The sequence below is a fragment of the Pelobates fuscus genome, chromosome 1, assembly GCF_036172605.1.
Source record: "Pelobates fuscus isolate aPelFus1 chromosome 1, aPelFus1.pri, whole genome shotgun sequence".
In the NCBI taxonomy this organism is placed as follows: domain Eukaryota; kingdom Metazoa; phylum Chordata; class Amphibia; order Anura; family Pelobatidae; genus Pelobates; species Pelobates fuscus.
In genome coordinates this window covers 404,025,026-404,050,267 of record NC_086317.1, presented here as the reverse complement: position 1 = coordinate 404,050,267, position 25,242 = coordinate 404,025,026, and the positions used below count along the sequence as shown (strand labels likewise).

Below are 25,242 nucleotides of genomic sequence, written 5' to 3'. Positions count from 1 at the left end.
GCCCTATGCACAGGTTTTATGGTGTTTTGGAAAGTGATAGGGTTAAATATAGTGCTAGAAAATTAAACTCCCTGAACTTTCGGCATGGGTTGTCAGGCAGGTCCCACTAATTGTAATTAATTAAGATACCTAATTATGTAAAAATATTACATAAATATATGTGTAGAATTAATATATATATAATTTTTAATAAATATTTTTATTTATATATAGGTATATATATATATTGATATATACGTATATATTTATGTATATAGATATATATATTATTTCGTTCTACGTGTATTTTGATATAAATATATATATATTATCACAATACAGTTAGAACGAAATAACACACATTAATATATTTTTTAATTATTTATTTTTATTTTTTGAATTTTATTTTTTTAACGTATTTATATATATTTTTTTATTATATATAAATATATATAACATTAATTATATATATATATTTATTCAGTATCGGTCTACGTGTAATTTGATAATATATATATATATAATTATATATATATATTAATAGTAAAATACACCTAGACAGTGTATGTGTTTGTATGTATATGTGTGTGTATATATATATATATATATATATATATATATATATATATATATATATATATATATGATCTAAGTATATATATATTTTTTTTTTACACTGTTTTAACATTTATTTTATTTTATTTCCAGCCAGCAGGGGGACTAACTGTCATTACAGGCAGTCCCTCTGCTGGCAATGCAGCAGGCAGCTAACCCGGCCATGTGATTGTGAGGTCCCCGCAAGGACCTCACTCTCACATGGCCGAGGAGGGGAGGAAGGGGAGGGAGGGGAGGAAGGGGAGGGAGGGGAGGGGGGAGGGAGGGGAGGGAGGGGAGAGGGGGGAGGGAGGGGAGAGGGGGGAGGGAGGGGAGGGGAGGGGGGGGGAGCAGGGGGCCCGATCGCTGGCGTGGGATCGCCGACCGGGTAAGTTTAAAAAAAAACGGAGGCCGTACTATTACGCCCGGCGGCGTTTAGAGCCACTTAAAATAGGGCGTAATAGTCCCCCCTCCGGTTTTAAGGGGTTAAAAATTAAAACAACAAACAAAACCCACTTTATTTTCTGTCTCTGTAATACATTAGTAAAAATGCAGTCACATTCACCTTCGTTCCTTTGCCTTTGAGCTCTCAGTGTTCATACTAAGTGCTTTCCACACTGTAGTTTTGGGCATTTCATCAGATATATTTATCTCCGATGGATCACATCTAAAATAGAAAGAACAGTTGTGTGTAAAAAAGAACACTACATAACTGAACCTACATCATTTGTAAAAATCTTGGAGCTCTACAGAGACAATCTTTCAAAGGAGTGGTGTATAGGGCAGATTTTGTTTTTGTCTTATGATGTTGTGCAATTAAGCTAATTCAAATCTCTGGTGGCCAAAGTTCAAATTTATCATTCTATTTGCAGAAATAATTTGTGCTGAAAAAAAAAAAATTTTAAAAAGGAAATCTGTGTAAAATATGCCCAATGCATTTTGATCCATCAAGTGTCCAAGTCTTATATAACTTGCTCTTGCAGGTTACTCCCCAAACACTACAAAAAAAAAAAACACTAGTTAAACACTAAAAACAAAAGTTTAAAATGTTTATTTTTTTATGCCTGGGTGCCAGATATTGACCTCTAGATCAGTGGTTCCCAACCTTTTTTTTCTTGAGTACCCCATGGCAGCCCATTTCCATAAATAGTACCCTTATATTAGCAAAATATTTGTAATTATTATAGTTGCTGTTATTTCAAATGTATATGCATTTTTCTGTCCCATATCCCACTCTTCTCTGTTCCAGGCTCCTCACAGTGCAGATACACAAACACACAGACTGACACACGTGCAGATACACAGATACAAATTCTGACACACATACAGATACAGACAGAAACACTGACATACATACAAACAATGACACACTCATACAGATACATGATACAGATACACACACTGACACATGCAGATACATAGACACAGATACTAGAACAGAGATACACATGCAAATGAAGAGACACATACAGTTGCACAGACACAATGACACACATGCACATACCCACAGAGAAAACACTGCCACACATAGATACAGACACACAGACTGACATATGATGTACAGACAGGCAACAACACTTTCACACATGCAGATACACAGATGCATACACAGATGCAAACACTTTCACACATGCAGATACACAGATGCAAACACACATACAGTTGCACAGACACACTGATGCACATACTGGCATACATGCAGATATACACACTGACATACATAAACACACAGTAACACATATACAAATGTAAAGACACACAGGTACAAATACTGTCACAGAGGCAGACAAACAGATGTCAATACTACAATACATACAGTTGAACAGACATGCTGATAAACACACTGCCACACATACAGATACACAGATACAAACACTGCCACACATATACATACAAATACAGACATATATAGATACGCAGATACACATACAGATATAAACATTGACACACATTCAGATGTACAGACACACACAAACTGCCACACATGCAGATACATAGACACACAGATACAATCATTGACACACATACAGATACACATGTAGATACACAGACACACATGCAGATAAATAGACACACACACACACACAAATACAGATATACAGATACAGACATACAGATACACACAGTGACACATCGATACACACACTCATATGCATACAGATACAATGACATACACAGGCAAATACATTTTTCTGCCTGGGTACCCCAAAACAACGCCACCAAAACATGCCCACATTCATCATGTTGTATTATGACAATTAAAACCAAAATGAAATATATCATGATTAGATAAATACATTTCAGTAACATATTTAGATATTTGCACACTAAATTGTGCATCAATGTTTTTAATTTTGTCGACTAACTATTTTAGTCAGATTTTAGGCGACTACTGTTTTTGAGATTTAGTCAACTAAAACTAGACTAAAACTAAAACAATTCAGATGACTAAACTATGACAATCTAAAATGGCTTTTAGGTCAAAAGACTATGACAAACTAAATTGGAATTTACAGCCAAAATTAACACTGGTGTGCATTGAAGCTAATAATTAGTTACCCTTTCAGTATCCGCGGTGTGGTGTATCTTAGCTGAAGTCGAGTCTGAATTAACTCCTTGCAGTTCTGCTCCTCTTGTCTACACCGTTGCTGGCTAAGTCCGACTCCTGCATGTCCCGACGCCTGTGCTAGCTATGTGGCCGTTACAGCACACATAGCCAGACACAAAGGGGAATTCTGATGCTCCCGGGGGCCAGCCCAGAGTAACAGCCCTGCAGCAAAATGATGTAAGTAAAGTTCCCACTGAAGTTCCGGCACGCACAGCTAGTAATCTCAGAGTGCCGGAACTTCAGTGGGAAACCCTTCGTAACCTTGAGGACCCGGCCAGCCCCAGATTAGCCTCCCTCTCCAGACTCCTAAAATTTTTCTTTTCGTTTTGAGCGGCCTCCCAGCCCTCTCCGGCAGACGAGCTGATCGGGGAAGACTGGGCTTTCCAGGCAAAATGTGGCCCCTATCAAAGTGCCACCTGGAGCCATGGCCCCACTGGGACCTATGAAAGGGCCGGCCCTGACAGATACAGATCCACACACAGATAGAGAGACATACAAATATGCTCACTGATAAACACACAGATACACAAACATACAAATATGCACACTGACACACACAGATATACACACATACACAAAGATACACAATAACATACACACAGACATAACGATACTTAGACTGACACACACTGACACACAAACAGATACACACACTGACAGATACAGACAAATATACACAATGACACACACACACACAGATACTTACATTGACACAAACATGCACAGACATACAGATCTACAGATACGCACATTGACACATACAGATACACTGACACATACACACTGACACACACACATACACACTGACACACACAACATACATACTGACACCCAAAACAAACACCTTTTGGGTGGCTTCTGTGGCTGAGGCTGTTGAGAGTTGAGGTCCCGGTCCGATCCTCTCCGCCCCGCCCCCTTTGCGGCCTCCTCCTGCGCAGCTTGGTAACAGCGGGGAGGAAGTGTGCATCAAGCTCTCACTTCCTCCCAGCACTCCGGTCAGGTTAGAAGGGGCCCGGTCGCGCTATTAAAGCACTGCAGCGGACGACCGGGACCCTCATAGCACATATCCATCAGGTGGCCCTGAGTACATGGGCCACCCGATGGACACGTTCACTTTTGCGGTCCCCACGTTGCACCGCCGCCATTACCGGGAGTTTTACGCGTACCCCCTGGGGCACTGAATTGTATCCCTGGGGGTATGCGTACCACGGGTTGGGAACCGCTGCTCTAGATAAAATACAGCAAAAATATCTTGAGACTTTCTTCAGGACAGACATGTGGTCTGTGTATATATGCATGAACACGCACGTACACACACACACACATACTTTTTTCAACTCCATATTACTGACAATTATTTGCACAGTTATACCATTAGTTTACTACCTTGTATTATTATTTCTTCCAGGGCTGCTTAGCAATTTTCTGGTTTCCATGGGCATCTGTACACCCTTCTCCTCTCCTACTTGCAACATCTTCTCAGCCTCCTACAGGAAGAACACAAACATATTCTTCAATAAGGGTGTGGAATTAATTGCCTGAAGAGGTGGTTTTATCAGTCTATACAGATATTTAAACAGCAATTGGATAAATAGTTGCAAAACATAACATACAAGGATATAATGTTTAATTGGGGGGGTAATGGCTCCTTAATCCAAGCAGATATCAGACTGCCATTCTTTTTTTTTTTAATTCTTTATTTTTGAAGTGCGCACAGTGATAACAATTGCTTATGAGGTACCCCAAAGGCAATCCTCTAGCTCGTTAGGTACAATTCGAACATAGGGGTAGACATGAGATCTTGCACACAATTTTTTTTAAAAGTAAGGAGATAAACCGTAATGATGAACTTTGCTTGGAGAGTTTGAAAAGCACAACAAATGAACAACGTTTAGGTTTTAGGCTAGTACATGTCGAGAGTTCGTTAAGGTTTAAAACAAGCTTATCGATTAACTGTACGCTTACAAGCTTTGTAACATTAGTAGTCGTTTTACATATTCTACGCTAAACATGCATGTGATAAAGTTACTGATAAATGAGCAACGTCAGTTAGATTATGTTGATTATGCTTGGGTAACATTATTAAGAGTAACAATAGTTTCACCAGTATCAACATCTTATCTAAGAAGAATTACATAGGTGAGTTATAGTGAATCTATGAACATGTTAAATTTTATTTAGAGTTAATCTTATGTGCCAGGTAAACGTTATAGCATATGAGGCACTAATATGGAGTCACAAACTGTCATTTTTGTGGGATGAGAACGCCTAGGCTTAGCTAAAATAGATGTTGTGTGAGTTTAGGTGAGGCCTGTGTGATAACAGATTTGTGACTCCGCATGTGCATAAGTTGCTGATTTCCATGCTTTCCATGCCTGTCCTGTGTGTTGTAGTTACAGTATAAGTGAGCGTGGAGCGTTAATAGGGTATGCATGGCTACCTACGATTAAACTAAACAAAAATACAAGAAAAACAAACAAATAAGAACTTGCTGATACGACTTGGTTGAACTCTGGGGTCATGGCAACCTGTAAGCTCTCAGACATATAGGCTATTTGGCACAATGTTGGCCAGTAGTAGGCTAACGAAAAACTCATAAGGCATTAATATTAACATGCAGTTATCAATGATGTATGCAGTGATCATAAGCGTTTGAGCAGTACCAAGAAGTAGAGTTCAGTATTAACCCCTTAAGGACCAAACTTCTGGAATAAAAGGGAATCGTGACATGTCACACATGTCATGTGTCCTTAAGGGGTTAAACAGCTAGCACGGTTTAAAGAGTTGCAGAATGGACCAGCAAGGGTTTATTGCGGCAGAGGTACCAAACCGTGTCCCCTGTGCGTTCTTGCGATGTGAGTCCTTCTTTATCCAATTCCCAGCAGGGGAAATGATGTAGGAGACGCGTGGGGGATCGAGATGTCGGAACTGCAGTCTTGGTGTGAGGGTCCCCTCCAGCCCCAGGCCTGTGTTGAGGGTGGCATCTTCCTGCCACTGGCTCGAGAGCTCGGTGAGTTCGAGGCAGTCCCTTTGTGGGTGTAGCGGTCGCTGCCGGTGTTCCGTCGCCGCCATCGGTGGGCAGTCTTCCCGCAGGGTGGCTGATGCTTCGGAGGCTCTCTCCGTGCGGCCCTCAGCCTGGGCGGGCTACGTGTGTTTGCAGTCAGCGTGGGGTATATCGTTCTGCCCGGAACAGGGCACCTCTTTCCTCCGACCACAACCCCAGTCTTGCGTGCAAGTGGTGAAGTCGCGCTTTGAGCCGTCGTGTTCTCTCGAGTGTGGGGGCCCTTGTATGTGCCCATGCGGTATGGCGTTGCTTCCCGCCCTTGGGCTTGACAGCGTTTGCGGGGTCTGGTTGCCTGTCTGGGTGCTTGGAGAAGATGCCTGTAATGGCGCCGCCTGGTCGTTGGACGGATCCATTTGGACACTAATTTCACTGCCAGATTGAAAGCCATTCCGCGATCTCTCAGCAGTGACCAGAAGGTCGCACAAAGACGGTCAAAGTCCCCGAGAGGGTTTAGGGTTGATTGGGCTTGTGTGCTTTGCTGGGCAGCCATCTTAGCTGCTTCTCAGAGACCTGGCTATTGCTGGTGCCGTGCTGGCTCAGGAGGACAGTTACCTCTGTGCTTTAGTCGTCGCTTTAGGTGCCGGGATATCCCTCTCCGGCGGGGGGGGGGGGGGGGGGAGATGTACTCCGGGGAGACTTCCAGGTGAGAGGCTGCAGTCCCTTGCTTTATCTGGGTAGGCCTCTGATAGGCCTCAGGTCTATCCCCGGGTAGGAGCCTCCGCTTACGGTCTGGATGCTTGGCTCTTGACTCTATAGGGCTAGGTCTCCCTTCTCCGGGTCGCCCAGCCGTCGTTTTGATCCGGTTTTGCGCTGATTTTGTCGGTTTAATAGCGATTTAAGAGCGATTTCGCACGGAGCCCATGTTCAGTGCGACCGCTCGGCATGGCCGCTTAGCTCCGCCCCCCCCCAGACTGCCATTCTGAAGGATTTTTTTTCCTAGTTTGTTGCAAAATTGTATGTGCTTCAGACTGGGTTTTTGCCTTCTTTTGAATCAACAAGCTATGTAACTATGTAACCAAAAACAAAAACAAAAAACAGAAACCCAGAACCCCCCCTCCGGCAACTTTTATTAATTTAACCCTTTATATGCAGGAGAGATTAGTAATGCAAATGAATGTAAGTGGAATGCCCCTGGCATTGAAAGCGTTAACACATATAATGATGTACTAATCACAATTATTAGCACAGAAAAGCCATTTATAATAGAATAAAAGACGACTTGAGGACACACAGTGCTGTGTGTCTTGTGGAAATATTTCTAGAAGGTACATAGTGTTGGGGATTGTGAAACACATTTTATTCAGACACAAACATAGCTGACATGAAGGCGACATTCCTCGAAGACACACAGTGTTCTAAGTAAAGGACACAATATCAGCAGACACACATAGTGTGGATATAAATTATTAACGTATGTGTTCTCCATAGCCTAACGATCTGGAAGTCCCTCTAGTGGCTGTCTGATAGACAGCCACTAGAGGTGGAGTTAACCCTGCAAGGTAATTATTACAGTTTCACAATAACTGCAATAATTAATATTGCAGTGGTAAACTGACATGGGCACTGCACCCAGATCACTTCAATCAGCTAAAGTGGTCTGGGTGTCTATAGTGTCCCTTTATGGTAATTGTCTTCTGTGATTGTGGCCTGTGTTCAAATCTTATTGGGAATAATATATTTTCTCTGAGTTTTGCTAAATCAAATAAAACATTTTATTTTACATATTACAAGTCGTGAATATATTTTACATGGATCAACACATAATATAGTAAATCTATTCACTCTGTTGTTTTCACTCCACAGAAGCTCTGTATGTGAAATGAATGTAGATTGTCAGTTTCAATAAGGGAATTTTTAAAAAAGGAACACTATAGTGATCAAAACAACTTTAACATAACGATTAAATTAAGCAGTTTTTATGTATAGATAATGCCCCTGGCGTCCTCACTGCTCAATTCTCTCCTATTTAGAAGTTAGATCACTTTGTTTATGCAGCTCTAGGCTCACCTCTCTGCGTGTGACTTATCAATCGATTACATTGTATAGTCACAGGCATATTACCTTTCCTAGATGTTTTAGCGTAAACTTTAGTCAGGCTGAGTTTGGTTGCATGGCCCTGCCTAAGAGATTTGCATAAGTGGCATTTGTTTCTGCTAGCATTATAAGAGCAGGAAGACTTGTAGGACATGTACACCGTTTGTAAAGGCTCACCCTGCCTATAAAAGTCCTGAGATAAAGACTGAAGCAAGGAAGGGATATTAACAGCATATTGCTCAGTTTATTATCTAGTCAGTTGCAGCTTTGAAAGTGTACAAAACACCAAAAATATGTGGCATCGTTACTGGGTAATTAATGAATACTAGAATATTATCTGCAAAGGCTTCAGTTTTTAGGGCTACTAAGAAGAGGTGTAGGTCTATCATCAAATTAAAATACAATCATATACTGACTCACACATCTCCTCCAATATAAGGTAACTAGAGTCTCAACAGTTAGAAGTCAAGCAGGGCTAAGGTTTGCTGGCCGGTTTGTATAAGCAAGTTCACAAACCTGTGGCCAAAACAGTGTAATGTAAGGACTACAGTAACACAGAATCAAGACAAAAGGAGAGTGAGTTAGTGGAGGTAAGAGGCTCTTGTCTGACCTCTTTTTCTGGTTTTATTATTATCATTGGTGTATATATATATATATATATATATATATATATATATATATATATATATATATATATATATATATATATAGCGCCAACTAATTCCACAGCGGTATCCTTTTACAAAATCCATATAATAATACATTTGGATATTAAATTTAACACACAGTCTTGTGGTCAAGACTGCCCTAGATTTTCCGGCCGTTGATTATTACCTCCAATTCCTTAGCTTTATTTTTGGCATCTTCAAGTATCTTCTTTTTGCTTTCTGGCATCAGATCATCCAACCAGCTCAACTCCCGGTTAGAAAAACAGAAATCCATCACTTTGCGAACAAACACAAGAGCAAGGACCTGTCATGGCAAAAACAGAACAGAATCATTTCAAACAATTTCTTGAAATATATGTCTATTACCACAGGCTGAAGACAATTAATTAGAAGGACCTTGCATAAGCAACAATTGATTTAATCTTTTAGTACAATATTTATGTCCTCAATATTATCTCCACCTACAAACTCCCCCCGCCCCCCTCCCCCCACATATTGTAGGTAAGGAAATGGGACACAATAAGAAAGCTGTGGAGAAATTGACACAAATCGATAAGTTGAGGATGCAGTGCAGAGAACTAAAACCAGGTAGCCTACATTATGTAACAAAGTTCTATATGTATGGAATGTTCAAGTTTGTTTAAAAATGTGTATACAATTGTAAATAAATAGTGTATATGGTGATTTATGGGACATCTTTTGGTGGCCATCACATTCACCTTGCACTTTTATTAAATATTTCTCCCTCCAGTTTCAGGTTTGGCATAAATATTCGCCGAATAAACCAAGTATGCTGTGAATGCACTAACCCTTGAAGATTAAGACATGTTTAAGGAATTAATATTTTACCATCATAGGGAAAACAATAGCAGCACGAGAAGCTTTAATGACCCAAAGTAAGACCAGACAGGTAAGCTGGATAATGGTGAAGAGATGGACTTTACGCAAAGGAACATGTCGTAGGTAGATAAAATCCGGCTGGTGTTTTGCAGGCATTGCAAACAGAAGAAGACGATCGAAGAACTGCAACAAATGTGACATTTTTAAAAACATTTTTAAATCGATGCAAACATATTACACAAAAAAAGGAATTCCTATGACTTAAACACTAAATAGCATTACTAATATAAGGAATAACATAGCAAGCTTTGACCGCAATGCCACAAGTGTATATTGTATTGTATTATTTCACTTCTACTTTTCACTTGTAAGTTATTTAACTCATCAGATTAAATTTACTATATTTCCTCCTCCCAAAGACAATATAAATCACTATTTTGGAGGAACAATAGGTTTTATATAGACAGTCGAGTATCTGTGTGTTAAACCTCCCCACCCAAAAAACACAAAACTGTTACTGAGTCACTAATATGTGAGTCATAAACGAATGACGGAACACATGTTACTTATGGAGAGAACAAAGATGAGAACGTACCTGTATTCCTCTTAATGAAGAAACGCCCATATAAAGAAACACGCCATAGAGAACTGGCATTGGGATAAACTGCAAGCAGAGCAAAGCAAAGGGTGTTAGTTATACGTGTGACACCATGATTTATTTTAAAGACCATTAAAATCACTCTGGGTGCTGTTATCCTGTAGTTTTAGCCCTTTAATGGAAAACGTTGCCATTTTGTCAAAACTCGGTTCAAACACTGTCTGACCCAAGCTGTATGTATATGGCTGAAGGATCCTGTCATATACTAAAAGGTAGGGGTGAAGGTTTCTCATTTTGTTATATAGAATTCATTTAAAAAAAAAAAAAAAAAAAAAAAACATTTTCTTTCAAAACCTGATCAGAGATATTATATTAAAAAGTAGTTTTGAAACAACAGGTTTTTCCCCCAGAAACTATCATTAAAGCTACTGTTCCATACCTTAAGCACTGTGGTCATAAACACGGAGCATCCCATGAGGACAAAGATCATCAGCCCGGTTACTCTCTGTTCCCTAATGCCAAGAAACTTGGGTTGCTCTCCAGGGGCTGAACATTCGGATTCAAGTTTAAGGCTGTTAACGTGGGTAATAGAGAGCACAGTGGCAGCCACGAACCATGGAAGGCCCATTATGGAACAGATTCCCAACATCACCCCAACCATGAGCAGGTCCAAATGGTATCCACAACCTTTCTGTAAGTGAATAAAAAGGATTATTAGCAAACGCTGACATGCACAAGCTGTATATGAACTCGTACATCCTCTAGGCGTAATACATTACTTCTACTGTGTTAAGTGATTGACCTGGCATAATCATACCTCACCAACCGATTTCCACTCATGTGCAATAGACAGCACTGTGTCAGACTCCCACATATTATAAGAATAAATATTTGATGTCAGCTTATTGGCTAGTTTCCCCATACTTTATTCTAATCTTGCAATTGCATCTTCCATTACATTCAGAAATCGGATTCTGGTCTCTTAGGTCTTCCTCCCACCAGTTTCTAAAATTTACCTTCAGCTTGTGTTCCTTCCGGTTGATGATCACAGCAGTGATTTGCTGGTCCATGAATATCAGAATGGTGCATAGCAGAGCAGGAATGACCGAAGGAAACACTGTCCACCAGGGATTTGGTCCGATGGGATTTACAATCCACCCTCTGTCATCCCTGGTTGGCTTTAATAAATATATCCAAAGTGCATTAGGAAAATTATTTAGAGAATAAACTTTAAAAAAAATAGTGTCAAGAGTTTTTTTCCCGACTTCTTAATGAAAAGCACACAGGCATTTACTTTCCAGTTTTGATTAAATCAATGCAATTTCTTCTTTAGAGATAATAAAATGTAAAAAGCCAAGTTATAAAGGAAATATCATTGACTGGCAATAAGTAATCAATTACATAAACATAAATAATGAAGGAGTGTTACCTTAAATTCATTTGGAACCTGAAGCTTTGGGGATGGTACACCAATTAAGTAGTCCAGGATTACCATTGATAAGATGGTGATAAATACAGCGAAGTCGCTAACCATTGAGCGTATCTAAGAATGAGATCCAAAATAAGTTTAGAGGTTAATGCATTTTAGTGGTTACTAATGATAGAGGAGATAATCAAAAACAAACAGGATTGACAACTCAGAATTTACATTGTTTGATGCAAAACACTGCTAAGGAAGGCGAATAACGTCAGAAAATCTTGGTCAACTTCCACTGCTTTTAGCTGGAGTGCCATGAATGTCCCAAAAACCTCTTGCCATCAGAGCTCTTGGGGCACCTTACATAATAACGTACATGGTCTAAGATACAGAGATACACAACTAAAACACAAACAGATATACATTCCAGACAGTTCAAGAGTTCCAAGTTAGCTTGCTAGGTAGATCCACTCAGGTTTTTTTTTTATTTTATTTTTTATAAAGTAACAATTTTTTGGGCCCAAAATCAAACAGCTGCAGCATAAGCTCGCCCGTAGAAAATTATAAGAGAACTCATAACATTTACTTAAAATGTTTGGCATGCACAAACCAAGAACAAATATTACCAAAATAAGATAATATAAAACTTTTGGGGTACGGGACTACAGCTGTAGTGATTTTACACAATGAAAGTGAGAAACTAATTGCCTTAAAGCAACAATCTTGGAATTAACACCTGTTAAATGAAATTGACAATATTAATGTTCTGGTTTTATCCCTTTTTAAAATCTCTTTAGTTTTGGGGGGAGATGTTTTGCTGTTTCTCTAGAACAGAGGGAGGGAACCTTTGGCCCTCCAGATGTTTTGGACTACATCTCCCATAATGCTCTTACAGCCATAATGCTGGCAAAGCATCAAGAGAGATGTAATCCAAAACATCTGGTGGGCCGAAGGTTCCCCACCCATGCTCTAGAATAACCCCCTTAGCCAAAACATTTCCTGACTGGTAAGTAAGCAGTGTAGCTCAGCCAATTACAGGTCACTGTGAGTTTAGTTGATTTGACTCGGCCTAACAGCCAGTCACTGCCCTCTTGTTCTCAGTATAGCATTTCATAGTCATGCTAAGAGGAAAGGAGGGAAAGATAATAAGAAGACATCAATTAGCTGTGGTACAGAGTTATTTCAGCAATTCAGCTCAGGCTGATCGTTATGAAAAAAGTAGAAGTTGCAAAGAGGGGAGAGGCATGTCCAGACCTTGATCACTGGTGCATATTTTGATTGAGACACCAAATGATTCTTTGCTGTTCTACTTGTCTAACCACACAGACTTTGGACGTAGATTATAACGCTTACCGCTTACTAAAAGTTTTTCAATATAAAAAAAAGACTTGTGGCAGACACAAAAACAAACCCAGCAACCTCCTCCCCTCACCCCCCTTTCCCAACAAAACAACCTTTCTTATCCTTACTGTGGCACTATAAAAGAGAACACATCCTATGGGAACTAATAATATAGTTCTTCAATATTCCTACATGATTGTGATAACCACATTTGCTTTCTGTTTCCAGATGCTTTGTATGAACATTGATACTAGGCTTTAGCTACAATATGGGATAATCATCTAGATATTTAATCTAGATGCTAACCCCTACCCCCCTTGAGTATTTTTACCAAAATAAATATAGAGGCCAGAGTTACCACAGTACTCCAAATAGGCACTAAAATACAAGGTACAGGTGCTGCTATCCTACCGTAATATATGCAAACAAAATTTAGACAAAAGGAGGGAAGCGCAACCACAAGTGTGTGCAACAAGTGCTACAGCTTTAATCGAAGAACAAGCATCTATACAAAAATTTTGAGCAAAGCCCTTATCAAATTTACGGTTTATACTCGAAATTGCTGACACCTCATCTGGCTACATTATTTAATAGATTTAAAATTCGGGCCAAATCCAACCTGAAATACTACGTGCGCGTATAGTAACATTACCGAAGTTTGGAAAACCTCCTACAATATTGGCTAACTTTCGCCTTATCTCCCTCCTCAACACAGACATTAACTTATATGAAAAAATCCTAGCATCCCACGTAAGCCAACATTTACCAATATTGGTCTCTCCTGAGCAAGCCGTTTTTTTCCCTGGGCGTCAAGTGTCAGTCAACACCAGGAGCCTTTGGCCTCTTAGAAATTGTCAAACGCCAACTGACCCCGAGCCTCTTCATTGCCTTAGATGATAAAAAGGCATTTGACAGACTCAACTGGTCCTATTTAAAATATCCTCCTCAAATCTGACCTTCTCACATCCTTCCTACGGGCAGTCTTAGCCTTATATTATTGGCCTTCAGCAAGAGTATGTAACCCAGGCTTTTTCTCCAGATCATTTAATTTCAGTAATGTGAAGAGGCAAGGATGTCTGCTTTTTCATGCTTCGAGCACCAAAACTGAAAACCTTTCTATTTAAACATACCATTAATTTATCTAAACATATTCCAGCCAAAACTGCTACTGTAAGTATGTGCTGAAAAAAATGTAACCATGAACTGAGAAAATATGTAATAGTTTTAAGCCTTCTTTTGGTTCAACAGCAATAACGAATGTGAAAAAGTCTGAACTTGATGGACGTATGCCTCTTTTCAGCCTATGTAACTATGTACTTTTTTGTATTATTAAAGTCTGTTTAAAGAACCATCATAATCAATAAATATATGTAGTTCTGTTTAAAGAACCATCATAATCAATATTATATGTAATTCCTATTTTTTAGAAAAAAAAATTACAATGTGCCGAATAATTATACTTGCCTTTGTGGGAAAATAGCGACTTGTTTTGAATGTTTTCAGGGTCCCAGACAATGCAAAAGTGGTGAAAAATAGGATGCAGGACCAAAAAAGCACATCTGGTGTATATGGCCCATGATGTCCACATGCCGTTCCCACAAATTCTCCTTGCATCATCCTACATTGCTTTAAAAAAAAAAAAAAAAAAGAAAGCTCAAGATATGATTAATAGCCTTCAGTTCAAAACATATTGGGCTCTAATTTACTCATTTGTTTGTGTGGTTACATCTGCAAGCTTTCTAAACACTTTTGTATATAGACAGATCTGCTGTATATGTTATTTACAAAATGACTCATTTAATCTGTACATCGATTCAGTCGCCATAAACAGATAATAACACATTAGACGTATCTGATAAAAAAATGTCACATTCTATGTAAAATAGTTTATCCCTTTGTCACATTCTATCCAAGATCATTTACCCTTTGTATATCCTTCTAAACGCCTTGGGAAAGGACGCATTTACTAGAGTGTGGTATAGCGGATTTATTATTCCCAATTAGTAAGAGCCATTGCATGCATGTGTATCAAGTAGCCCCAGTTTCAGGATATGTAGAAGAGAAACCTTCCAGTCCCCTTACGTAAAATAATTGAGGTTTTCATCAAAAAGACAACCCATTGGTTGCCAAAGACTACTGAAATAAAAATCTGTAGAAAAGTTGACATTCTTATGAAAGATTTTCACAGTGATGAAGAGACCCTTTAGGTACCTACCTACCTAGAGAAATTACACATTCAAAATCTAAAGCTAAGAACACTCCTTCAAGTAATAGCAGTCATATAATACAATTGATTTACTTACGCTAACAGAGAAGTTGGCCCATTCAAAATCAGATGTAGTAATGTTGTTTTCTTTCCAGTAAAGTAAGGTTTTGTTGGATGGTACTTCTGGAGGAGCACATTTACAGCTAAGAGAAAAAAGTAAGTGGCTATAAATCTCTAGACTTCAGACCACTGCATTCAAGACACCACGGCAAAAATGAGCAAAGTGTTCTGTTGGAATATGCCTGATGGTCTATCTGGTTTCCATGGTGATTGCTCTGCTTTTAATACTTTGTACCACAGAACACTTTGATAACTGCGCCACTTGTAATGTGTTAAGAACCATTAACGGTGCATAGTTTATCATACAAATCTGGCCCTTAAAAAATATATATACATACTTTCTCTCAAACACAAAATTTGTGAGGCATGCATCATTTTACTTTTATGACTCCGGAAGGAGGTACTTTGTTGCATATGGTTGTCATTAGCTTCTTGTGCATTTTGTTGCCACTGACCAGGATATGAATTCTACTTGTCTGGAAAAACATTGAGAACAAAAAGTATAAAAAATATAGGCCTCGATTTAATGTATTGTTGGATAAGCATTTCAAATGATTTAATATTTTTGGCTAAACTTTAAACAATGATGTAATATTTTGAAAAAAATATTTCAATATTTTCATATTAATATATTGATATTTTTTATTAGATGATTGGATATTTTAATATTTTGGAAAAAATGTAAGATTTTAAAAGTCTATCCAAAAATATTAACATTTGAAAAGCTTATGCAAAAATATTAAAACAGAATCCATAATGTCAAAACAGTGAGTTATTTTTCCTCCAGTCTCCTCTTGTAGTGGTCATTACCTGTTTTCTATAAAAAAAAAATGCAGATCTTCTAATAGGAATAGAAGTCACACAAGTCAAGACCCATAACTAACAAATATTTGAAATTGCTTTGGTTTGCCAATACTTCTCAAGCACATTTATGAAAAGGAACTCCTGACCCTTTACATTTAGTGGCAGCAGGGTTCTACAGTCCTTGCCAAAACGGCACTGTCATGTCGTATTCACCTTTTTGTTTTTCCATATATTTCTAACTAAAAATATAGGAAAAAGACCTGACTTTCTTAGACCGTGGGTGGACCTACCGCCGTATAGAAGTGTCAATGCAGGGAATTGGCTCTGTCTGTGGAGGGTCTTATCATCAGTTTCACATACTACAGTGATATCTCATCATCCGTTTCGCACACCATAGTGATATTAGCAAACACTCACTAGTAAAGAGTAAGCCGGTCCAGTTGAATGCCCATATGTACAGGATAGGTCTCTCCCAAATGTATCAGCTTCTCTATGGCTTCATAGATAAAAATGATGCAAATCAGTGAGGCAAATGCTTCTTCTGTAAAACGTGTTATATAACAGACTAGTGAACTGGCATCAGTTGCCACCAGAACAATGCAAAGGAATGCAGTCCACAGTCCAATACATGCTCTCAGCGAGAGGTAGGATAGTTCATTGTCTCTATAAGACATTGGAAAAAAATTGAGTAAATTAACAGCGATCTACACAAAGGGAAAAATATAGTAAACATAAGTAAAGACAAATTTATAGGCAAGAAAACCAATGGTTTGCAAAACCTGTTTCATCATAACAGAAAGAGCGTTACAGCGTACATGAAATATACATGCATTTGTAAATTGTGTAATGTAGCTACAAACAATGGTAGGTGCTTTCCAACCAAATGTTCGGGGAAGAAGCTGAAAAGCAAAAAAATATTAATGAATATGATAATGTCAATTCTCTGACCTGGCTACATGTTTTGATGGCGAGAAAGAACAGTCAAGAATTGTGGGCGTAAGTTGAAGCATATGGATAATATAGTGAAATAGAAGGTGAGGAGCAAAATATAAAAAGTCTTCTTGAAAGAAAAAAATGACCAAGATGATGGCATTCATTAGGAGGAAAATATAAAAGTACATACTTAGGGCAGAACCTTAACGGGTATATTGTACAATAATTATAATAGTACCTAATGGAATGGAATTTGTAAAATACATCAATATCTCACAGTAACAGGCACCACATGGTGCAACATGTAGAGCCAGCTATGGCCACTTACAACATTGATCAGCAGTAACACATTATTGTCAAATTTGTCAAATTTAATTTTCAGACATTATGTCAATGAATGAACTGAATGGAAAATTACTTGTGCATGTACCTTGTTTAAATATGTATGTATGCACATAACAACTCATTCTAAAATTACAGTTGTATATCATATTTATCTCAAGAATGAAAGTCATGCATGGAAGAATAATTCAGAGAAATACTATTTCCAGAATTCTCCCAGAATTCAAACTATGACATGAAAAACAGCACAGATGGGTATGATCTCTCAGACTTTGCCCAGCATTTCTGCAGGCACTCTTAACAAAGGATCACTAGATCAAAGCAATGGTTATTATCCAGAAGGACCAATGACCAGAATCCAAACATGGACTGTACATAGATCTTTGGAGTCTCATTAGAACGGGGATTTTTCTTGAAAAGACGTTTCCATATATATATATATATATATATATATATACACACACACACACACACACAGTGAACCATGTATCATTGAGCATCAAGGGGATCTGGAGACAACATAAACCAAGAGACTAAAGTAATCCAAAGTTAGCATATTTCACCGTTATGTATTTTTTATATTAAATTATATTTTGTAATTGTAATAAAATAGGGTTTAGTGTAAAGTAGGGATTAATGTTCAGGGTTTGTGTTCTGTAGGGGAAAATGTTTGGAGTAGTGTTCTCCAATAGTGTATGGGGAAGACTTTGACATGTGTTGTTATCATGGATAGCTACCAGAGATTAGTGGGGACAGCTATTTAAGCTATCATCAAAATCATGGCTTGTACCATTCAGGCATGTAACATGTATGTCCTATACTGAACAGAGATTATTTATGATTCATTACTACAGGTTTATTACTTGGAATAATTGCAATGTAACTATCTGTGCAATAGAGGACTCTAAAACATGATACGCCTGCTAAAATAACGTGCAGATCATGTTATATAGAGAGGATACATAACAGCGAATAACGCATTATGAAAAAAATAATGCTGCCTAGATACATCATAATACCCATGAGACTGAAATCTGAGTGTCTCCAGATTCCAGAGATGGAATAATTTTCCCATAATACACACATTGCCACCATGTGTCTTTTATAATACATGATATTTTTAGTTCGGTGTTCCCATCAACATGGGAAATAATTGCATGGATGATGTCATTATGTGCATAGCATCGGGATTCTAAAACACAATTGGCCCTCCTTTATTTTACTATGCACAGTCTAAATCATTCAATTTGCAAGGATTAAAACACTTTTTTACTTCTTTGTTTAAATATTTCATCATTCCTGTCAAAACGTGTAACAGTTTGGCTCATTATTTTTTAAATTGTCTGCAGAATGAATTGGTGCTATATAAGTGGCAATGATCATTTTCAATAAACACACTGCAAACATGTTTCAATCACTCTTGGACATCTGAGGAAATTAGTCTACAGAAAGATCAAAATTCAGAAATGCAATGGCATATGATAAACAATCCATTAAAGTGAACTGTATATGTCCTTCATTAGTGTGGATGCCTTACTTGCAAAATTTGAACAAAATCTTTTCAAACACCAGCACAGGTCCTGTACTTCCCAATATAGTGAGGGGTTGTCCACCAAATAATGAATAGGCTATTCCAGTCATAGAAGCACCAAGTAGGGATTCAATTGCACTCTGTAGGAACAGTTAAAAATATTCAAAACAGTGTAGGAAAACAAATAATTTTACTAAATAAATGTAAAAATGTATTTGTATTTGCCAAGTATTTACTTTTACAGACTGTTTTAGGGGGTGTGGGGATTGCTGTAAATGTGAATATAAAACGTCAATTGGCTTGATGTGCTAAAAAAAGAAATTCTGATGGAGAAACATGTTGATCCATGACTTCAATATAAGGGCTGTGTTCATTATAAAACACAACATCAAATGGTCCAACGTTTGCAAAAAAAAAATAAAAACTACTTCCATATTGCTTTGCTAGGTTTGGGGCTGCCTCTTGGGTGGCAACATGTAATGCGAGTTACAGCTTTCTATAACGTTTTTTATATTATGTAGGATATCAAAGCATATTTGGTTAAAAAGTTTCTTTCAACAACTTTAGATGGAGTATAAAAAAACTGCCAAGAACAACTGATACCAAAGACAAAATGGTAAGAAATAAAGAAAAACAAAAGAGGAAAACAAAAAGAAAGCCACTTGTATAAAAATTTAAATAATCTTCATTAAACCATGAAGCATAGCATCATAGAAACGTATGTCTTGGTGACTACAACGGGCAATAATGAAATGGAAAAAAGTAAGAAAATAACGGATCTTTGGAAGTGACCAAACTTAATACAAACAAAACAAAACTTATCCAAAGAGGCACAGAACAAATAACTGGGATATAACTAAAAACAATACCTCAACAAATAAAGTACCGTATGTATAAGGATGCTGGAGCTATATTGACACTGGCTTGACATAGGCCTTATCCAGCTGCTAGAAATGTGTGGTTTACAATATAATGTGCACTAGACACATGCATTGTAATTAGTGTACATTATTGCCATTAAAGTTGGCAAGGGATAGCATCTGACATCACACTAGCTACACTGAGATACAAACTCACCTACAGCAAGCGAGAATAATGGCATTGATGCAATAAATGTAACACTGGATCTATCTAAAAATCCGATTATGGAAAATCATAATAAGTTTGTAAACCATGTTATATGGCAAAAATTATTTTTACCTACTTAGAAATGTTACAAAAATATCAATAGCATAACGGCTTACTATGCGACCCTCAGTTGCTTCCCCAAGTAAACCTCCAAATGTGATGACGGGGGACATGCAGGCACAGTACAGGAACAGGAACGAGGCCACGCACTGCAAACTGAGGGCATCCTTGTAGTCACTCAAGTAGAAAGGAGCTTTCCTCTTAATGTCTACGATCAGACCTCCAAACATCCTGAAAGAAATTATAAGCAGTTATGGTTATTACCAGGGCAGGCTGACAGTCATCTAGATCTGCAATCGCTACAGACTCTGTACTTGGTATCGCTGCAGCTACAGGAAATTCTCATACTTATCTTAAATACCGAGCACTGCTTTACACACAGTGATGCAAGCACAAGCATATCCTCTCCTAACATTAATACGTCAGTATAAAATCAGAAGGCATATATATATATATATATATATATATATATATTTATATTACTGGCATACACACATACGCAATTTTGGAGACAGAGATAGTGTACATAACTATTAATTAATAAATTGTTAATACAAACATGTGTTGTTGATTGCTAGTGGTCTATAATTACATTCAATCTGTGTATTTCTTTAAATTTTTATTTGTATTGCACCAAATGTCTCTACTCATTTTTTGTCTAATTATCTCTAATTATATATTCTGCTGTCTGAAACACAATCTAGGAGTTATTGCTATATCTTGTTAAGCACTCTGGATAAGAGGGTTATATATGACAAACCACTGAACACATCAGAACTACCGTGTTTCCCTTAATATAAGACCTCCCCCAAAAATAAGCCATAGCCTATTTCCTGGGGATGCTCCTAATACAAGCCCTACCCTGAAAATAAGCTCTAGTCATTCGCTAATCTATGTTCGGGGAAGTTACCCCGAGCATAGATACGCAAGATTCCATTCGCGAGTGAACTAATCTATGTTTGGCGAATTTTCCTCAAACATAGATTTGCGGTATTCTACTAGCTAGTAAGTTAATCTATGTTTGGGAAAGTTTCCCAGAACATAGATTTGTAGGATTTCATGCCATAGTGAACTTGTTTATGTTCGGGGGAATGCCCCCGAACATAGACCTGCTTTCTAGCACACGATTTTCCCCAAAATAAGACCTCCCCGAAAATAAGCCCTAGTGCTTTTTTGAAGGGAAAAATTAATACAAGACCATGCCTTATTTTGGGGGAAAAACTGTATAGATTCCAAACAAAAGAGACTGTCAAGTGATTTAAGATTAAGGGCTTCCCTTTTTTTGTTACTTTCAGTATAGGAGTAAAGCCTGAGGAAATTGTTTAGATGAGCAGTTATTTGTGTTTAATTGTCACATTTAATTATCTAGCATTCTTTAATATAATCACACATTTAAATTACATGCTTGAAGCAGCACATGTAATGATCTTCCTATGGCACCTCCCGTCCTACATAAATGTTTCATTTAGCCATTTGCTACAAGTTGGTAATGCACGATTAGGCAGCAGTGAGTTCAATTTACCTTAGTATCACATGTAAATCAAGAAAAATATGAACTCACTTTCCTGTACGTTGCAACTCTGGTCCACTCTGTTCAGGTTCTGGCTCCGGGTCCACATGGCATACATTTCCATTAGGGACCCCAGGCATCTTTCTCTTCTCCTATAACAGTGAAATTGAATAACAAATATGTAAGGAATGAATTATACAATTGAGAGTACAATATTGGGCATATGAGTAACTATGCTGCCAGTAGCATATCAATCACTTAAAACCTTTTGGGATTTCCCCCCCTGAATTCCAATACAGATTCAGGAAATGTGGGATTCTGGGAAACATATAGCTGTCCTCTTAACTTGTCTCCTCTTCCTCTTTTAAGAGGAAGACAATAAGCACAGAAAGGAAGGCCCTGAAGAACCAAAACAGAGTATTAAATATGTACTTTTACATTTATAAATTATATGCTTACGATATGGTGTTAAAATATTTAAACCTCCAATATTAATTCTAAAAATGATATAACTAAGACTTTTAAGAAAAACTGACAAGATTTTATGTAAATTCTATAGTCATTGCAATGTCTGTTCCCAGGAGACAAGCAAATCCTGGAATAGAACTCAAATATTTCAATGCTTTCAACTCAGGACGAAAGAACTCATGAAAAAGGCACTTTAATAAACCAGGAATAAGGGGGACCTCCTAAACACCACTAGATAACTTCACTAAGCTGGAAAGAGTCTCTTTCAGCGAAATTGCTGCCTTTTCTCAGTTTAGTGCTATAAATTAGTAGGAGGAGACAAAATAATGTTCTTAGTTTTGTTATTTTGATTCTTTCCTTTTTGAGGGGGGGGGCCTCGACTGCTCTCATGTATGGGCAAAATAGTTGTTAATGCTTTAAACAAAAAAACTTTTATAAAGTTAATTTAGTTTATTTACTGAATAAGATGTACTCTTATTTCAAGCATATACACACTGCATTTTATGTTCTCAACAATTACTTTCTAATTGTAGGAATAGTCACCTCCTCATATTTCTGAAAATGTAAAATGTGTTCTAGAAAAAAAATAAAAATAAACATCCATGGCTTCAAAATTGCTGGAAATGTGACATCGCTAAAAAGGGGTGCTAAAAGTTTTATATATATATATATATATATATATTTATATATTTTTTTTTAAATGCACCTGTCATCATGCAAACATTTGAACAAATATTGCCACACCTATGACTTAGCACAGGCATAGCAACCTTCGGTACTCCAGATGTTTTGGACTACAACTCCCATGATGCTTTGTCAGCATTATGGGTGTAAGAGCATTATGGGGGATGTAGTCCACAACATCTGGCGTGCTGAAGGTTGCCTATCCCTGCCTTAGCACATCGTCACAATATTAAATAATTTGAATTTTAAAACACTTAACAAGTTACTTATTAGTTAATTTGACAAAACATCGCCATAAGTTGTTTGTTTATGCAAAATCCATTATTTATTGCTGCACAGGCACATTGAGAGTTTGATTTTTGTGGAGCTTTGTATTATTTTTTTAATTTTAGTAAAATGTGAGTGAATCTCCCCCCCCCCCCCCGACCCACCCACCCCCCCCGACCCACCCACCCCCCCCCCTCCCAAAAAAAAAAAAAAAAAACACAAAAAGGTAGGGTTTTACACAAGTGCATTCTTTTTCCAACCCATTGTGTAGGTTGTTAATATATAACAGAGTATTCTAATAAATGGTAGCAGTAGCACTTACAGAGGACTTCCAGAATGTAATTTGTGTCAAACTCCAGATATGACACACAGCAAAAATGTGCAGTATGATAAACAAAAAAATAATTCAGCAGTTTTGTGACTTGTAGTTCAATATATATTTTATTCCAGCTTTCTTTCCCCTTAATTAGATTAGTTATGTGCTCCATTTATTTCAGATACTATCTAACATTGGATGTCAGCGATAAGACACCCAAGGGGCATCTTTCTTATAGGAAGCATTACAGCCTGTCAAAAGTGCATGCCAGGTTTAATACAGGTCTTACACGTGACCATACAACCCTACACAGAAGGTCTTGATTGTAAGGTATGTCTTTTTGCTGATGATAATAAGATATGTAACAGAGTTGATGTTCCAGGAGGGATAAGCCAAATGGCAAATGATTTAGGTAAACTAGAAACATTGTCAGAGTTGTGGCAACTAACATGGATAAGTGCAAGATAATGCATCTTGGACGTAAAAACCCAGGGGCAGAGTCAGGGCCGCCATCAGGGGGTGACAACCGTGACGGTTGTCACGGGCCCGGCGGTCCTGGGGGGCCCGGACTGCTTTGGCAGTCCAGGGCCCCACAATTACTTTCTGCACATATATATAGCGATCATCGCTATATATATGTGCAGCCGCGGGCCCCCCGGCTCCCTATACTTGCAGAGGGGGCCCAGCGGACTGCAGGAACACGTTCCAGCATTTCCCTGTCTTTAACTCCCGCGAGACGTGCGGCCGTTAGAGCGTTGCCATGGCAACGCTCCGCGCAGCGCACACACCACATCTCGCGGGAGTGAGAGCAGGAAATGCTGGAAAGTGTTCCTGCAGTCCGCTGGGCCCCCTCTGCAAGTATAGGGAGCCGGGGGGCCCTACAATGGCACCGGACCACCAGGGATCAAAGGATCTTCCCCCCTCCCTGAACCAGGTAAGAAACGGAGGGGGGGAATAACAAAAATACATTTACATTACTAGTACTACATTTACATGCATACACTACTAAACACATACACACACTGCATTCATTACACTCACACACTGCATTCATTACACACACACACTGCATTCATTACACACACACTGCATTCATTACACACACACTGCATTCATTACACTCACACACTGCATTCATTACACTCACACACACTGCATCCACTGCACTAACACACACACACTGCATCCACTGCACTAACACACACACACTGCATCCACTGCACTAACACACACTGCATTAACACACACACTGCATTCACTGCACTGACACACACACTCTGCATTCACTACACTGACACACTGCACTAACACACACACTGCATCCACTGCACTAACACACACACTACATTAATTGCACTGACACACACACTGCATTCACTACACTGACACACACTGCATTCACTACACTGACACACACTGCATTCACTACACTGACACACACACACTGCATTCACTACACTGACACACACTGCACTAACACACACACACACACACTGCATCCACTGCACTAACACACACTGCATCCACTGCACTAACACACACTGCACTAACATACACACTGCATTCACTACACTGACACACACTCTGCATTCACTACACTGACACACACTGCATTCACTACACTGTCACACACACTGCATTCACTGCACTAACACTCACTGCACTAACACACACTGCATCCACTGCACTAACACACACTGCATTCATTACACTGACACACTCTGCATTCA

The 25,242-nt window shown here is 38.4% G+C and overlaps 1 protein-coding gene across 1 annotated transcript in view; it reads right to left on the bottom strand.

Moving 5' to 3' along the window:
- LOC134569204 (electroneutral sodium bicarbonate exchanger 1) overlaps nucleotides 1-25,242 on the bottom strand; it is a 240,494-nt gene that overhangs the window by 5,261 nt on the left and 209,991 nt on the right. The window contains exons 11-24 of the mRNA XM_063428122.1: nucleotides 21,829-21,929; nucleotides 20,324-20,498; nucleotides 19,086-19,219; nucleotides 16,691-16,936; nucleotides 15,447-15,552; nucleotides 14,608-14,769; nucleotides 11,815-11,928; nucleotides 11,402-11,563; nucleotides 10,825-11,076; nucleotides 10,383-10,451; nucleotides 9,797-9,970; nucleotides 9,114-9,251; nucleotides 4,568-4,668; nucleotides 1,139-1,240 (exon numbers count right to left, since the gene is read on the bottom strand). Coding sequence (XP_063284192.1) covers nucleotides 1,139-1,240; nucleotides 4,568-4,668; nucleotides 9,114-9,251; nucleotides 9,797-9,970; nucleotides 10,383-10,451; nucleotides 10,825-11,076; nucleotides 11,402-11,563; nucleotides 11,815-11,928; nucleotides 14,608-14,769; nucleotides 15,447-15,552; nucleotides 16,691-16,936; nucleotides 19,086-19,219; nucleotides 20,324-20,498; nucleotides 21,829-21,929 — 2,036 coding nt within the window. The remainder of the gene's footprint in view (nucleotides 1-1,138; nucleotides 1,241-4,567; nucleotides 4,669-9,113; nucleotides 9,252-9,796; nucleotides 9,971-10,382; nucleotides 10,452-10,824; nucleotides 11,077-11,401; nucleotides 11,564-11,814; nucleotides 11,929-14,607; nucleotides 14,770-15,446; nucleotides 15,553-16,690; nucleotides 16,937-19,085; nucleotides 19,220-20,323; nucleotides 20,499-21,828; nucleotides 21,930-25,242) is intronic.